At 61.5% G+C, this 14,840-nt stretch overlaps 3 protein-coding genes across 5 annotated transcripts in view; 1 reads left to right on the forward strand and 2 right to left on the reverse strand.

Annotated features, from left to right (window-relative positions):
* Positions 1-76: 76 nt before the first annotated feature.
* Positions 77-2,202, reverse strand: GDPGP1 (GDP-D-glucose phosphorylase 1). The gene is made up of 2 exons (XM_028502350.2): positions 1,806-2,202; positions 77-1,370 (listed from the first exon to the last, which is right to left on the reverse strand). The coding sequence occupies exon 2, from the start codon at positions 1,352-1,354 to the stop codon at positions 191-193; it is 1,164 nt and encodes a 387-aa protein (XP_028358151.1). The 5' UTR covers positions 1,355-1,370; positions 1,806-2,202; the 3' UTR covers positions 77-190.
* A 233-nt stretch (positions 2,203-2,435) lies between these two features.
* On the forward strand, positions 2,436-5,478 carry CIB1 (calcium and integrin binding 1). The gene is made up of 7 exons (XM_028502321.2): positions 2,436-2,577; positions 2,708-2,742; positions 3,742-3,850; positions 4,455-4,605; positions 4,722-4,840; positions 4,920-5,008; positions 5,216-5,478. Exons 1-7 carry the CDS (start codon positions 2,527-2,529, stop codon positions 5,235-5,237), a joined length of 576 nt encoding a protein of 191 aa, XP_028358122.1. The 5' UTR covers positions 2,436-2,526; the 3' UTR covers positions 5,238-5,478.
* Positions 5,479-5,938: 460 nt separating this feature from the next.
* Positions 5,939-14,840, reverse strand: part of SEMA4B (semaphorin 4B) — a 32,653-nt gene continuing 23,751 nt past the window's right edge. For all 3 annotated transcript variants that reach the window (XM_036012336.1, XM_036012334.1, XM_036012335.1), the window contains exons 5-15: positions 13,717-13,815; positions 13,042-13,153; positions 12,708-12,821; positions 12,381-12,532; positions 11,321-11,502; positions 11,087-11,237; positions 10,179-10,389; positions 9,956-10,071; positions 9,606-9,772; positions 7,848-7,933; positions 5,939-7,572 (exon numbers count right to left, since the gene is read on the reverse strand). In XM_036012336.1, coding sequence (XP_035868229.1) covers positions 6,851-7,572; positions 7,848-7,933; positions 9,606-9,772; positions 9,956-10,071; positions 10,179-10,389; positions 11,087-11,237; positions 11,321-11,502; positions 12,381-12,532; positions 12,708-12,821; positions 13,042-13,153; positions 13,717-13,815 — 2,112 coding nt within the window. In that variant the 3' untranslated portion in view covers positions 5,939-6,850. The remainder of the gene's footprint in view (positions 7,573-7,847; positions 7,934-9,605; positions 9,773-9,955; positions 10,072-10,178; positions 10,390-11,086; positions 11,238-11,320; positions 11,503-12,380; positions 12,533-12,707; positions 12,822-13,041; positions 13,154-13,716; positions 13,816-14,840) is intronic.

Raw genomic sequence — 14,840 nt, forward strand, 5'->3', positions numbered from 1 at the left:
GAGAGCGCATTCATTTGATTTATTCCCAGGTCTCTTCTCTTTAAAGAGACCATTTTTATTGGTTTTTGATCCCTCCTCTTAGGCTGACAGAGGTGAGAAGGCAGTCATGAAAGTGCCCAAATGACCATTATAGGCCGGTCTGCTGAAAGGGACATAGACCGGTGAGAAAAACAAGTATTCCCTGGAAGGCTTATGGCTCCTTCTGGGAAGCCAAGGCCACCAGCGCTGCCTGCACCTCTTCCGCCTGCGCTGGGGGCAGCAGACAGTCTTGAATGAGGGCCAGAGAGGCTGCTTCTGTGAGGCTGCCGAAGTCCTGGGATGTTTTGACAGAGAGGTGCCCGGCCAGCTCACAGAGGGCAACATTGAAGGCCTCACTTTCCTTCCTTTTAAAGCTGGACTTCCGGGCCCAGAGGATGACCCGGACCCCCGTGAGAGCCGAGGAAGGTGAAGTCTTTCCAGGTGGGGCTCCCCGGGTCACAAACAGGTTATGTGCGATCTCGTGGTCAGTCAGATAGTCAGTGGCTCGACATACCCTGCTTATCAAGGCTTCCAAGTCCGGCTCTGGCCCACCGGTATAGAAGAGGAAGCCGGGAGCTGGGACAGCCTGGAGCAGGTGCAAATGGCCCCCAGGGTCCAGGCGTTCACTTGGTGCCCTCTCCACAGGCAGTCTGTGGGCCAGGTAATAGCCGTGCAGGTGGAGGTGGTTCACGGAGGCCAAGCCACCCAGGCTGTTGAAGCCCACGCGAAAGCCCGGGTGTGAGCTCAGCAGCACAGCTTCCAGCCCAGCCCGAAGGGCACCCGGCAGCAGGCGCTGGGGGAGTCCCAGGGCCGGCTCCGGCACCAGCAGCACATGCCCCCACTCCAGGGGGCTGACATTGATCATCACGAGGATATCCTCTTGTCGGAGCGCACCGGGGAGATCAGGCTTTCGGCGCAAACGGAAGAGGACTTCTCCCGGCCGGATTTTGGTGAAGTTAAACTGTTTAGGGTCAAACGCCTGCCTCATGCTGCCGATGCTCTGGGGGGCCCTCCTCTGCACCCCTCGCTCCACATTCAGCTGAGCCACAAAACCCACGGCACCAGGGAGGGTTTGGGTCTGCAGCTCCCCCAGGCAATAGCGAAACAGCCCCAGGTCCATCCGCTGCCTCCAGGCAGAGCAGAGAGCAGAATCAAAACGAGAGCCAGGCCCCGGCAGCGCGTCTGGGCGACTGGGTGCATACTCCGGCCACTGAACCCCTTCCCACAGGAGTTCCTGTTGCCCGTAGACAAAGTCAGGGATGCCTCGCCCTTCCCAGTCCTCCTTGTTTGGAGGCAGCAAATAGGACGTTTCATTTGAACCCTGTGAAATGGCCATGGGGCGTTTCAATGACCTGAAACAATCACGAAAGGGGAGAAAACACATGATGCAATTCCATTTCCAGAGAGTTCACTTTCATTTTCCAATAAGCTTTACTTGTTCTTCTGATTACAAAAGTAATACATTCTAAAAATTATATATGTTGGGTGAACTTTCTTTTTTTTTCTGAGAATATTTTATTTTATTTTATTTTAAATTTTTATTTGGGCGAACTTTCTTAATGCAGGAAACATTTACATTTACATAAACACAACCCTTATTCTAATGGCCAGAGAAAAATCACAATTTACATTTGGCCCCATTTTTTTTCTATAAATTTTTTTTGGAGGGAAAGCGACCCCACACTTAATATTCAATCTCGCCACCTCCTCCTCTCAGCAGCTCGGAACCCTCACCTTTTGCAATAGTGTAAGTTCATTCATTCATACATTTGTGAATGGGAACCTACCTTGCAGGGTTGTTATAAGAATGGAAGTATGCACAGCGTTTGGTATTCAGTCGGTCTTCAGTAAACAGCCTCAGTGAGCAACGAGTTTATGGTTTTTTTTTCTGCAGAGGCGACATAGGGGTTGCAACACGTCAGGTGGGGACCCGGTAGTACAACGTCTGGATGGAAAAGCCGTCCTGCGGCGCCGGGGAAGCCGATGGCCTTTGGCCACTCAGCGAGTTTCCCGGTTACCTTGGTTCCACAGACTTCCTGCTGCCCTTTACCGGAGCCCAGCCAAGGCTACCGCCACCGCTCACTTCGGGTGAGGAGGGCGCACCGCGTGACCCCCCTGTGCAGAGTTCTTACAGGTGCCAGAGGTAGTGCTGCCCTCGACGCATGCGCACCCGGAACACTGGAACGCACGCACGCACGCACGCTCGCACCCCCGCTAGGCTCGCCCCGCCCACCTTCAGGAGGCGGGGCCGTGCGGCCTGGGCCCCGCCCCGGAGCGTCCGGCCCCGCCCCGGGCCACGCCTCCAACACGCTAGGACCGCCCGGAACCCGCAGCCGGAGGCGGAACCCGCTGGGAACTACTCGGAGCCTCAAGGAGGGGGCGCGCCCGGGGGCGGTGGCTCCGCAGCGGTTGCTGAGGGGACGGGACGGTGACGCGGCGGGAGGGCGGAAGTGAGAAAGTTGCCGGCGTCCCGAGACGAGTTAGCGGAACTCTGCGCGCGGCGCGGCGATGGGGAGCTCGGGCAGCCGTCTGTCCAAGGAGCTGCTGGCCGAATACCAGGTGCGCGGGACACCGGGCCCCGGGGAGCTTGCGCGCGGGCCTGCGCCCGGGAGCGGCGTCCCGGTGCCGGCGGCAGGGCGGGCGCGGCCTCCGGCGGCCCGCTGACTCCGAGTCCTGTTCCGCCTTCCAGGACTTGACGTTCCTGACCAAGCAGGAAATCCTCCTGTAAGTGCTGCCTCGAACCTCGCCTCCGGGATCCTCTAGAAACGGCTTCGGGGGGCTCTTTCTTACCGACGGGGAAACTGAGGCCACCCAGAGGGAGCGGCAGGGCCCCGTCCGAGGTCGGCGGCTGAGCCGGAACTGGAGCCCAGCGCCCCGAGCCCGGGGCGGCGCCGTGCTGCGGGCACACCCTCTCCGCCGGCGTCGGGGACCCAGCTGTACAGCCTCCGGCCAAAGGGGCGCTTTTTGGCCCTGCGCTCCGCGGGCTTCTGCATAACCGAACCTCCGGCCCCAGTCCGGCGGGGGCCGCTGCGGCTCTGCAGAGAAGCCTTGGGGATCACGGCTCCTTCTCCCACCTTTACCTGAATAACAGAACCGTTAACGCTTATTGAGCCCTTACCCCTGCGCCAGGGGACGGCGCTGAGTTACCCTGCGTTACCTCATTTAATCCTCCCGGGGGAGGGACGGGGACAACGAAACCGGTCCGGAGAAGTCTGGTGCCTTGCCTGACACTACACTCCAGGAGAGGGATTGAACTGGGGCTGGAACTCCCTTCCTAGCCGCTTGGCAGTTGTATGTGGCCAGGGCTTCCCTCGCCAAAGAAATCCCGGTGGCGAGCAGGTGGTGCTGCGGCCCAGGTGGTTCAGAGTAGCTGCTGCAAAGAGGGAGGCCTGGAGGAACAGGGAACCCCTGGAGTTTGCTTATTTCTCCCTCTGCTTCCGAGCCAGCCTCTGGCTCCTTCCCCAACCTTTCCGCCCCTCAGGGAGCTCTGGAACCAGTGTCCAGCACACAGTAGGCCCTCAGTGAATAACCTACTGCTAGAACAGACTCCCAGCCTATACTGTCTTGTGAGTTATCTCCCTTTGGCTTATCAAGCCCTGATGACTCAGAAGTTCTCTGTACTTGGCTCAGCTCCTCCCCTGGTGTGTACTGGGCAGCACGGCAGGGCGTGGGGGTGTGATACACACGGGCAGGTGGGCCAGTGGGTTCCCCTCCTTCTTCCAGAGCCCACAGGCGGTTCTGTGAGCTGCTTCCCCAGGAGCACCGGAGCGAGGAGGGGTCACTGCAGGCCCGAGTGTCCTTGGAGCAGATCCTCAGCCTTCCAGAGCTCAAGGTGCCAGCTCCCCACCCTCCCTCTGCGGTCCTCTTGAGATCCTGCAGTCACCGGTCACGGTCCCGTTCTGGTCTTTCCTCTGTTTAGCCCTAACTCCCTGGGGGCAAGGGCTTCACCTGTATCACCCAGTGGCACTAGCTTCAACCGTGTTTTTCAGATTGGGATTCTAGGAACACATTCCTAGAGTTTCAAAAGAAGCCTTGTCTTTGAAGGAGCATTGGGTGACCTTGAAGTTTGAGAAACCCTGTTCCAGAGGCTGACTGCCTCCACAGGGCTGCCGTGAAAATGTCTATGCAAGAGGCCTGGCCTAGTGCATGTCACACAGCAAATGTTTAGTTAGATGTTCCTTTTGCTTAGGACGGCTTCCTCTTCCTTCTCTGCCCCTAGGCCTGCCTGCGGGCTGACCTCTGACTCCCACTAGCCGTCCCTGCCCCCGCCCCAGCTGGGTCGCCGGCCCTCCGGCCTTCCGAAAAGTGCTGGCCACAGTCCCCCACGAGCCTGCGCTCCCGGCACGGGCCCTGTGAACTGTTCCCTCCAGTCCCCTGGAGGGTCTGAACTTGGCCTAGGCTGCGTCCCGTGGCCCTCACAGAGGCTCTCTCCCCAGGCCAACCCCTTCAAGGAGCGCATCTGCAGGGTCTTCTCGACCTCCCCGACCAGAGACAGCCTGAGCTTTGAGGACTTCCTGGACCTCCTCAGCGTGTTCAGTGACACGGCCACACCAGACATCAAGTCCCACTATGCCTTCCGCATATTTGGTGAGGCACGCGGGGACTTCTGGGTGGTGCTGGTGGGCAGCTGGGGGTGGGGGGGGGTTGTCGCTGGACCTCATCCTGACCCCGTCCCTCTGGGCTCCCTGCGCCTGCCTCTCTAGATTTCGACGACGACGGGACCTTGAACAGAGAAGACCTGAGCCAGCTGGTGAACTGCCTCACGGGAGAGGGCGAGGACACGAGGCTCAGCACTTCGGAGATGAAGCAGCTCATCGACAACGTGAGCGGCCGGGCCCGGGGGTGGGGGAGGGGGCACCAAGCCTAGGGACGGCCGTGGCGTGACGCCCTCCCCCTCCCAGATCCTGGAAGAGTCCGACATTGACCGGGACGGGACCATCAACCTTTCCGAGTTCCAGCACGTCATCTCCCGGTCCCCGGACTTCTCCAGGTATGACAGCGGTCCCGTCTGTGGCATCTGTGACTGAGGGGGCGGTGTCCAGCGGAAGCCCTGCCCCCCTCTGAGTACCCCAAAGGGGACCGACACAGGCGAGACGCAGCCCACCCCAAAGACTCTTGGGGAAGCGGTGGGTAGGTTTGGGTTTAGTCCTCAGCCTTCTCCCACGGCAGAACACCAACCCCCTCTTCTCCCGTTCAGCTCCTTCAAAATCGTCCTGTGACAGGAGGCCCAGCCTGTTGCCCAGCACCCCGTAGCAGAACTTCTCCACGGCCGAGCCGTGGCCAAGGTCACATCTGTGTTGCCAGGGCCGGCCGAGCGGGCCCGGTCGAGCTGGCGCGGTGAAGCCTCGGCCCCGGGCAGGGAAGGACCCTCCGCGTCAGGGCCTCACCCCTTCTCACTGCCACCGTCGTCCCTCTGTTTGTTTCTACCAATCGCTAAGAATAAAGGTTTAGAAATGTTGACCTGCATGTGATCCTGGAGACGCCAGTGTAACACTGGACTCCTAGGAGACCATGGGCCCGAGCCTCCACCGCGGGGACGAGCAGGAAGTCCCCGTGGGGCGGCGAGCAGGGAGGGGTCGAGTGGGGGGCGGAGTCCGCTGCATCCTGACCACGGAGGGTCATTACGTGAATTTCTGCACATGTCAGCCTTTGCCGAACTGTTTACCAAAGGAAAAAGTCATTTACTGTGTGAGCATTTTAAAAATTAAAAAAAAAAAGGAGTTAAACAAAAAACCCTGATCTGTGCCCTGACCCCAGAGCAGAGTAAAGGCTGAGGTGGCTCTGGCCCACTAGCCCCTGGAAATCGGGGGTGCAGAGCCCCCCCAGAATTCAGGAAACTAGACCAGCCTCCAGAAGCAACAGTCTTTTAAGAGGAAGGCCCGAGATTCAACTCTAGTTCTTTAGATTTTATTTTAAAAAAACAAAAAGAAACAAGAAAACAAGCATAAAGTGCATCTCATTTAAAAAATATATATAAAAGCCACAAAAACTGGGGCCCTTGTGCTGGGCAGTGGAGGCAGGCGAACTGTGGGGGGTGGGGGGGACTGGGTCTCCAGACAAGGCTGGTGTGGGAGAGGGGACAGGGTCACAGGTTTTCAGGTCAGACGGAGGAAGGCAGGCAACTGTCTCTTCCCAGCATTCCGAGGGAAAGGGGAGCATCGTCATAAATTCTCCTGAGCTGCCACTGAGCCCGCCATCATCGCGGCCACGGCCTGATGCAGGCTGGAGGCTCCAGAGCGGGCTCGCGCCCGGGGCCCCGTGGGGGCTGCAGTGCCAGCGTGCCCTCCGGTCCCTGAGGCGACGGGGTGATGGCTGTAACAGCTGGGCCGGCCGGGCAGGCAGGACCCACGCAGCCCGAGGTGGCCCCTGGCTCTGTAGGACAGGGGCCGCCTGCAGCAGTCGAATAAGGCGGAGGCTGGAACAAGCCAGCTGGTGAGGGGTTCCCAACTCTCGTCTCACACCACCACGTTGTCGGACAGGTCCCCCAGGCTCCCACGAGGCCGTGAGCCCGTGAGGCTGGGGCCGGAACCGGGGCGGCTGTACTCGAGGCATCATCCTGCATGGTCTCATCCTCGTTTCACATTTTCAGTGGTTTTGCTAAACCAAAGGCTCAGTGTACACCAGGAGCGCTGTTCTGCCCACCCAGGCAGGCCTGACCATCTTCAGCCGAGACCTCCGGGGCCACGGCTTCTGGGTCGGAGGGGCCTCAGTGCTCGCACAGCAGGCCCGCGGGCCCCGCCGCCCCCAAGGGGCTGGGCACCAGAGTCCAGCCGGCGCCCTGTGAGCATTCACGGCCCCTGGAGCCAGGGAGGGCTCGTCCACGGGTCAGCCGTCACACCACGGAGTCCCGGATGTCAGAGCCCAGGCGGACCCGGGGCCGGGGGCACACGGGAGACACCTCCACCAGGCTGTCGTGCACGCTGAGCGGCCTCTTCTCCGACTCAGTGAAGACCCGCGGCCCCGGGGAGTTGTCCGACAGGGCCTGGTAGCCCCGGTGGTCGAGCGGGGTGCTCGGAGGACCGACGCCGTTGAGCGGCCGGGTCTCGGGGGGCGCCACCACGGGGCGGGTCTTGGGGTGCACGCTGGCGCACTCCCCCTGCTTCAGGAAGAGCTTCATGCCGTCCCGGTACCGGTAGAGCGCAAACAGCAGCAGGAGCACCACGGCAAACACGAAGAGCACGCTCATCACCAGGAACTCGGTCCAGTAGGACCTGGCCGCGCCCCAGCTGGCCTTGCCCTGGGCCGGCGCGCTCACCCGCGACGTGAGAGGCACCTTCCCACCGCGGCCCGCCACCGGGCCCTCCACCTTGGGGCAATACCTGGCCACCAGCTGCTGGAAGTTCCCCTCCAGGGACCAGCACTGGAACTCGCCCAGCTCCTGCTGGCTGCCCACCAGCAGCAGGTCCCCAGTGGGCAGCACCCGGCAGGAGGCGGAGCTGTTGACGGGGACGCCGTTATGCAGCCAGAGCCGCGTCGCCAGGTTGGAGAGCAGCGGGCAGGCCAGGGTGTTCACCGTGTTGGGCTGGAACCTGACGTGCGCACAGGGCTGCTTGTCTGTGGGCGGGAGAGGCACAGGGTGTGGGGGGGGGCCTGGCACCCGCTGAGGCCCCAGCTCACCCACCTCCCTCCGGGCTGCACCCCTCAGGCCTCAGTGGCAGCTCTGAGGGCTCGGGGATTGTGACTCACATCCCAGCACCTTGCTCGCAAGCCAGAGGGACGAGGACGGGAGGAAAAGCACTGACCCCCCCCCCCCCCCCCAGTGCCTGAATTCAAGAACCTTCTAAGCAACTTGGGCCCTGCTCCCCTCTAGCCTCTGACAGGCGCCTTACCTGCTGGCACAGCGACCCGAGCCCTGGTCCAAGACGCATTGCAGAGGTTGCGGGCATCGGCCCGCTCGATGTCCTGGACCCACGGCCTGCGGACCGAAGAGAGGCTGCAGTAGGCCAGGAACGCCCCGGGAGCCTGCGCCCCCACCCGAGGTGCGGCCCTGAGGGCCAGGGCCCAGGGCTCAGGGGCCACCAGGCCCACAGCAGGGGTACAAGGCAGGCCCCTCTGTCTCCGAAGTATTTCCAGTAAAAGTCACTGTAGCGCTTCCCTGAACTACAAAAGCAGTCTGAGCCTTTAGAAAAAGTCTGGCCCTGGCTGGCGTAGCTCAGTGGATGGAGCACGGGCTGCAAACTAAAGCATCGCAGGTTCCATTCCCAGTCAGGACACACGCCTGGGTTGCAGGCCACAGCCCCCAGCAACCGCACATTGATGTTTCTCTCTCTCCTTCCCCCTCCCTTCCCTTTCTAAAAATAAATAAAATCTTAAAAAAAAAAAAAAGAAAAGAAAAAGTCTGGAAGGGCGGCTGGCTCTGTATGCGCACAGCTGTCTCGTTTAAAGCAATGCACACGCACTGACTGGTCTAACACAGTGTGATAACGAAGAAAAGTCGTTCTTGATGCACTCAGAAAAACTCAGAAACCCTCAGCCGAGCACAAAGGCTACACATCCTGTAGGCCCTGGCCAGGGAGCTGAGTTGGTTAGAGAGAGCACTGTCCCCGTACACCAAGGTTGCGGGTTCGATCCCTGGTCAGGGCACAGACAAGAATCAGCCAGTAAATGCATAAATAAGTGAAACAATACATCAATGTTTCTCTCAAAATCAACCAGTCAATAAAAATAATTTTAAAATACTGTTTAAACCACCCACAATCCAGCAGCCAGCAACCATGACAAGCAGCATTTTCGGTGCATCCCTCCCAGGGTACATGTGTGTGTCCTCATCTGGTTTTGTGATCTATAAAACTGGCACCAGCTGGTGTGGCTCCGTGGATTGAGAACAGGCTGCGAACCAAAGGGTTGCTGGTTCAATTCCCAGTCAGGGCATGTGCCTGGGCTGCGGGCCAGAGCCCCAGTAGGGCGGGCATGAAAGAGGCAACCACACAGTGGTATTTCCTTTCTCCTTCCCTTCCCCTCTCCCTAAAAATAAATAAGTCAAATATTTAAAACAACAACAACAGCAAAAACTGGCACCAGCTGCCCCCTGCGTGCAGCCAAGACACACCACAAGTGTGGCAGGCCCCGTTTCTGCTTGAAATGCACTCAATTTTACACATACGCAGAAAACTCACTGAGGATATACACCCAGGAGGGATTAGCCGTTGCTCTATTCTGATTGGGCTTACCTCCGTTTCCTAAGTGTTCTGCCTGAACATTTATTTTATAACCCAGACAAGTTCTATTGAAGATGACTTTCAACGGGTTCGTTAATGGACCATGTCGCGTAGCCCTCACTTCTGTCATTTAGATCCACTCATACTTGAATCTCGACTTTCCCGCCAAGCTCTGCAGAGCTGCGGCACTTCCTAATTTTCCAAATCACGCCCCCGCCTTACGGGTGGGTAAGGCACACAATTTACTGTCTGGACTACACCACTTCTGAGGGTCAGAAAAGGAGCGAGTTCATAGTCACATTACAACGCCAAGACTGTGGTGGCGACCGAAGCTGCACAGTGAGTGACTCTACCGAGGGCCCCGGCCAGTGCTCCAAGGCAGAGGGCACAGGGAGGGACAGGCGGGCCGGGGCCTTCAGAAGCTCTCACCTGGAGGCCGCCTCAGAGCGGTAGAGGCTGAAGTGCAGGCATTTGGAGCCGCTCCAGGCGCAGTAGGGGTCCCGGGCCAGGACGCAGTCCCCGCAGGTCCAGTACAGGCTGCAGTTGGCAACGGGCACCTGGACCACACCCAGGTGGGAGGCCGCGTACAGCAGTCCCTGCGCAGAGACCGGCGTGAGAGGCAGCCGGGGCCACCGCCCCCAGCCGCACCGGGCTCAGGCGCCCAATCAGAGCCGCTCCCCAAGAGCTTCCTCTCACGCCCTCCCGACACCCTGCTTTCCGACACTTGTCCGTCAGAGGGGCACCCCAAGGGCGCTGACCGGCCTCTTCCGCCCGCTTACCCTGCCCGTGTCCAGGAGCAGGTTCTGCACCGGCTGGCCCGGAGGGAAGACCTGCAGTTCCTCGACGACGTGCACTCGGTTGCCCACGCTCACTGCCTTGTGCAGCCGGCCGTCCCCTGCGGCAAAGCAAGGAGGAGACTCAGGCCAGGGGCACCGCCTGCTGGCCACGCCCCCACGGCCACGCCCCCGGGCCTCCGCGCCCCGCCCCGCGGCGGGCACTCACCGGTACCCAAGAAGAGGACGTCATAGGCACCGTGCAGGCCGAGGACGCGGTGCACGGCCACGCGCTGGTAGCGGGCCTGCGGCTGCAGCAGCAGCAGGCGGCTGCGGACCTGCCCGTCCATCAGGAAGTGGTCCTTGAGGAAGTTCAGCACGCGGTCGGGCAGCTGCAGGGACGAGTGGATCCTCCTCTCCCGGGTGCTGTTGGTGATGCACTGGAGGAAGAGGCGGCGGCGTGAGGGTTGGGGTGGGCCTGTGGATCCCTCCCAGACGGCTTCTCCAGAGGCAGGCAGGGGTGTCCGCCCCTCCCTGGGAAGCCTCGGGTCTGCAGAGCCCAGGGTGTGGGCACCCAAGGGCCCCCCCCCCCCCCTCCCCGGCTGGGACTTTCCCCTGCTGTGCTGCTTCCTGCCCCACCCCCAGGCCGGGAGCAGCAGGACCGCACTTCCTGCTACATTAGCATCCTTTTTCTGCCCAGGTGCCCTGGCAGGGGCGGGTGAGGCACCGACCGAACCACACCCAGACGTGCCCCACCCCCCTGTATCCTGCCCTGGGTCTGCTCCTCGGGGGTGGAAGGAAAGGAGGAAGGGAAGGAGGAAGGGCTGCCTCTCCATGGCCCGGCCACACTCCTCACTCAAAAACCAAATAAGGAGTCGCCGGCATCGGGGCGGCACGCGTGAACAGTCACGCAGGCGGGCCGTAAGGGACAGGGACACACTGCCCACCCCGAGAAGGTTCGAAGGCCTTCCAACAGTCACGGTCACATCTGTCCCAGCCGGACAAGCAGGCCGGGACTTTTGTCCTCACGTTCAAAACAGACTTGGAGAAGCCGAGTTGCCCCAGCCCGGGGAGATGCCCTATCCCCCCACCACCGGCCCCAGCACCCCCACCCCGTGTGCCGGGAGCAGCCCTCACCGAGCCGGGCCGGGGCGTGGGCGCCGGGTAGGTCACCGTGTACCACTGCTGCGTCTCCCGGTTCACCTCCTTGTAGAGGCCGTTGAAGACCCTCTGCACGTCCCTCATGGAGAAGACGCAGACGGCAGAGCCCTCCGCGGTCCCTCCGTGCCTGAGCGCGAGAAAGGGCCGCTGAGCCCGGGAGCCCGGCCTCCCCCACGCCCCGCCCCCTAGGCCAGGTCCCCAGGGCCCTACCACTGGGACGTGAAGACCCCGTAGAACAGTGTGTCCTGCCAGTCCTGGGGGCCGGGGCTCAGCGTGAAGACGTCCTGCAGCACGTTGAAGGGGAAGCCGTCCTCGGGCCGCGAGCACAGCAGCTGGGCCTTCAGGAAGGACGTCCAGCGCTGCTGCAGGATGCGCCCGCCGCCCTCGTCGCCCTGCGGGGGAGGGGGGCGGGGGGAGGGGAGAGGTCAAGGCTTCCGGAGCGAGAACCGCGTTCACGGCGCAGCTCTCGTCTGCCAGCGGTTTTCTTATAAACACGTGTACTCATACGTGTGCAAAAGAGAAAGGATTAACAAGGAGCCTCCGACGACCTTCACAGCGGTCACTTCGCAGGGTGGGGAAGCAGGAATACAGTGTAACAGCTGACGGTGAGGCTGCTGACCGCCCCGTGCCTGAAAGGTTTACAGGGACCAGTTTAACCCCACGACGGCGGGGGGGGGGGGGGGGGGGGCAGGGTTGGTTCCCGTTCCCACTGCACAGACCAGGGAGCTGTCCCTGTCACTATCCCTGAGCAGACATGGGACTTCCCCAAGCTCACAGGACAGGCAGGGGCTGAGGGCATGCAGCCTGGCTCTGGAGTCCAGGCTCTTTTTTTTTTTTAAACTGATTTTAGAGAAAGAGTAGAAAGCAGAGAAAGAGAAACACTGATTTGCTGTTCCGTTTATAGACCCATTCATTGGTTGGTTCTTGTACGTGCCCTGACCGGGGATCGAACCCACAACCTTGGTGCACCGGGGACCATGCTCTGACCCGCTCTAGCCTAGGGCCAGAGCCCAGACTCTCAACCACGACACTACACCGCCTCTTTGTCTTGGGATATCTACATGTAGTTTTCTGTTCTGCAGCTCACACTTGTTACATAAGAGAAAACAATAAGGGGTGTTCCGTCCGACTTAAGAGGAGAGAAAGACCATTAGCTGAGTCGTTCTCCCAGGAGGACGAGAGCAGCTCACAGAAGCACAAGCCTCCTGGTGTGTCCTGACCTTGGACCCCAGGAGCCTTTGGGGGGCTCTGGGGGGCCCACACCCCTCACCTTGCAGATGCGGGCCACACGGGACACGATGGTGTTCTCGAAGAACTCGAACTCCTTGCCGGTCTCGCTGAAGAAGAAGTAGATCTTGTCGTCATCCCCTTGCAAGCTGCCCAGGCTCTCGGGGACGTAGGCTGAGGCCACGAACGCTGGGTCTGCGGGAGCCGACGGGGAGCGAAGAGTCAAGTCAGCCCAGGAACCCCCAGGGGCGAGGCTCTGTTCTCAGGCCCTGCGGCGGGGCAGCGCCCCCCCCCCCCACCCAGGGCTCCAGAGCCCTCCCTTGGTGGGCGGGCAGCAGCAGCAGCAGCAGCAGCAGCAGCAGGGGCTCACCTTGCAGCCAGTTGAGGGAGCTCTCGGTCTTGGTGGGGCGGCGGCTGCGGCTCCGGGAGATGGCCGGGTCGTTCCCCTGGAAGTTGCTGACCGTTCCGGTGTAGAGCTCACCGTCTGCCAAGAAAACATTCCCCATGGGAACGGCCCCGGGGCCCCAGGGTGGGGCCCCCTCTTCCCCCGCTCAGACCCGCAGTGACCCCCAGCCCTGCCCCTCGCCTGGGGAGCACAGAGGAGGGAGCAGGAAATGGGAGAAGCCAAGGGTGGCCCAAGGTCACACCTGCACTTCACACCCACGGAGCCTCACTGGAGCCCTCCCACCGCCGCCAACACTCACCAACCATGAGAGCCGTGGACTTGAAGTTGGGGTCAAAGGGACAACGGCCCTTGCCGTCTTCCAGAAGGACATTCCCCGCCTGGTCCCTCGCCAGTGTGAAGTTCTCCACGTTCTACAGGGGAGCAGACGTGGGGGCTCAGGGGCACGCCAGGGAATGCGTGTGCTTGGCAGGGAAGCGGGGGGGGTGCTGGGAAAAACAACTCTGAGGGGGTTCGGGGAGAGGTGAGGCGGGCCGTCCTCCCCACTCCGGCACGGGGCAAAGGAGCCCTGTCTAGCAGCACCCTCTGCGGCGGGTGCTCGCTGTCCCAGGAGGCAGAGGGGCGACGCAGCTTAGCAAGAAGCCAGCCAGGAAGGAGCAGCAGCAGGATTCAAACCCACGTTCCGCAGCTCCAGGCTGGCAACCCCACCCACAGCCTCTGCTGAGGTGAGCCCAGGGCAGACTCCCGGGGGTGTGGGAGTGTTGAGGGGCGCACAGGGTGGGCGGCAAGGGATCTGCAGGGGGTGGAGTGGCAGGCCAGCCAGCATCTCAGTGCCTGGCGGCCACTGGCATCCCTCCTTCACATGGACGGAGCTGGAGGGCGCCGGGAGCCCACCGCCACCAAGAGGCCTTGCCAGGCCCTGCCCTAGTCAGAACAGCGCCCCAGGGCAGGAGGTGAGGAGGCTAAGGGCACTCACGATGTAGGTGCACAGGGGGCTGAAGGCCCCCGTGCCGCAGGCGAACAGGTGGCTGCTGTTGAGTGGCAGGAGGATCTTGATATAGTTTTGACAGTCACGCTGCGGAGAGAGGGAGAGGGTGTCAGGCCCAAGCCAGCCACCAGGGGGCACCACCCAGACCCGAGGCCAGGGCTGGGGGTGAAGCCTGGAGTCAGGGGGCGGGGACTCCGCAGAATCTAGAAGCGGAAGCCCACCGGGAACCACAGACGTGTCCTGGGCGCTAGAGAGGACCTTGGGGCTCCGCTAGTTCTGTGGCTGGCAGCCTTCTCTCAGTCTGGGGTGAGGGCAGAGAACGCCTCCTTTGGGCTGTCTCATCAGAAAGTCCTCTTCAGAGGCAGCGCAAACGGGGGTCCCCTCCCAGCCCCCTTGGGGGAGAAGCCACCCCCGAGCAGGAGGAGACACGCAGCCGGAGCCCTGGCTCCAGACTCACACGCGGCCTTTGCCCATGGCGTCGCCAAGCGAGATTCCGCTGGTCACCACCACCCCCCCCCGCCCCCCAAACCTTCTCCCTCGAGACCTTCCCCTTTTCACTGCTGCAACTCCACCCTCCACTTTTTAATGAAGCGTGTAACCTGACTACCCGGTAAATGCACTGGTTTTTGCCTATTGTTCGTGCTTCGTATCACAGCGATGCCTCCAGGGCCGAAAAAAAAAAACGCCTGGGCCCAAAGCAAGTGCCGAACGAATACTAAGTGCGGATGTGCGGACGAGAGAGGTCTGGGGTGGCAGGGCTCGAACCCGGGACTCGATCCCGAGACTGGTGCTCGATTGCCTTCGCCTCGGCTGCCCCGCGCCCCGCCCACTGGACTCAGGGCCAGGAGGCTTCTGGGAACGACGGGGAGGCTCCGGAGGAGCCCCGGGCTGGATGGGACCGCCCCCACCGGTCCGGACCAAACCAAACCAGGATCTGTCGGACCTGCCTCGTTCAGGGCCCCGCGCAGAGGGACGCAGCTCCCGCCCCCACGCAACCGCCGCTCCTGCTGGAAGCGGGTGTTTATTCCGCACTGATTTCCTGCCAGCGGCCTCACCCCTATCAGCTCCTGGAATCGTCCCTCTTAGTCCGTCCAGGGACACAGGCACCACTG

This window comes from Phyllostomus discolor, chromosome 12 (genome assembly GCF_004126475.2).
Source record: "Phyllostomus discolor isolate MPI-MPIP mPhyDis1 chromosome 12, mPhyDis1.pri.v3, whole genome shotgun sequence".
Classification (NCBI taxonomy): Eukaryota; Metazoa; Chordata; class Mammalia; order Chiroptera; family Phyllostomidae; genus Phyllostomus; species Phyllostomus discolor.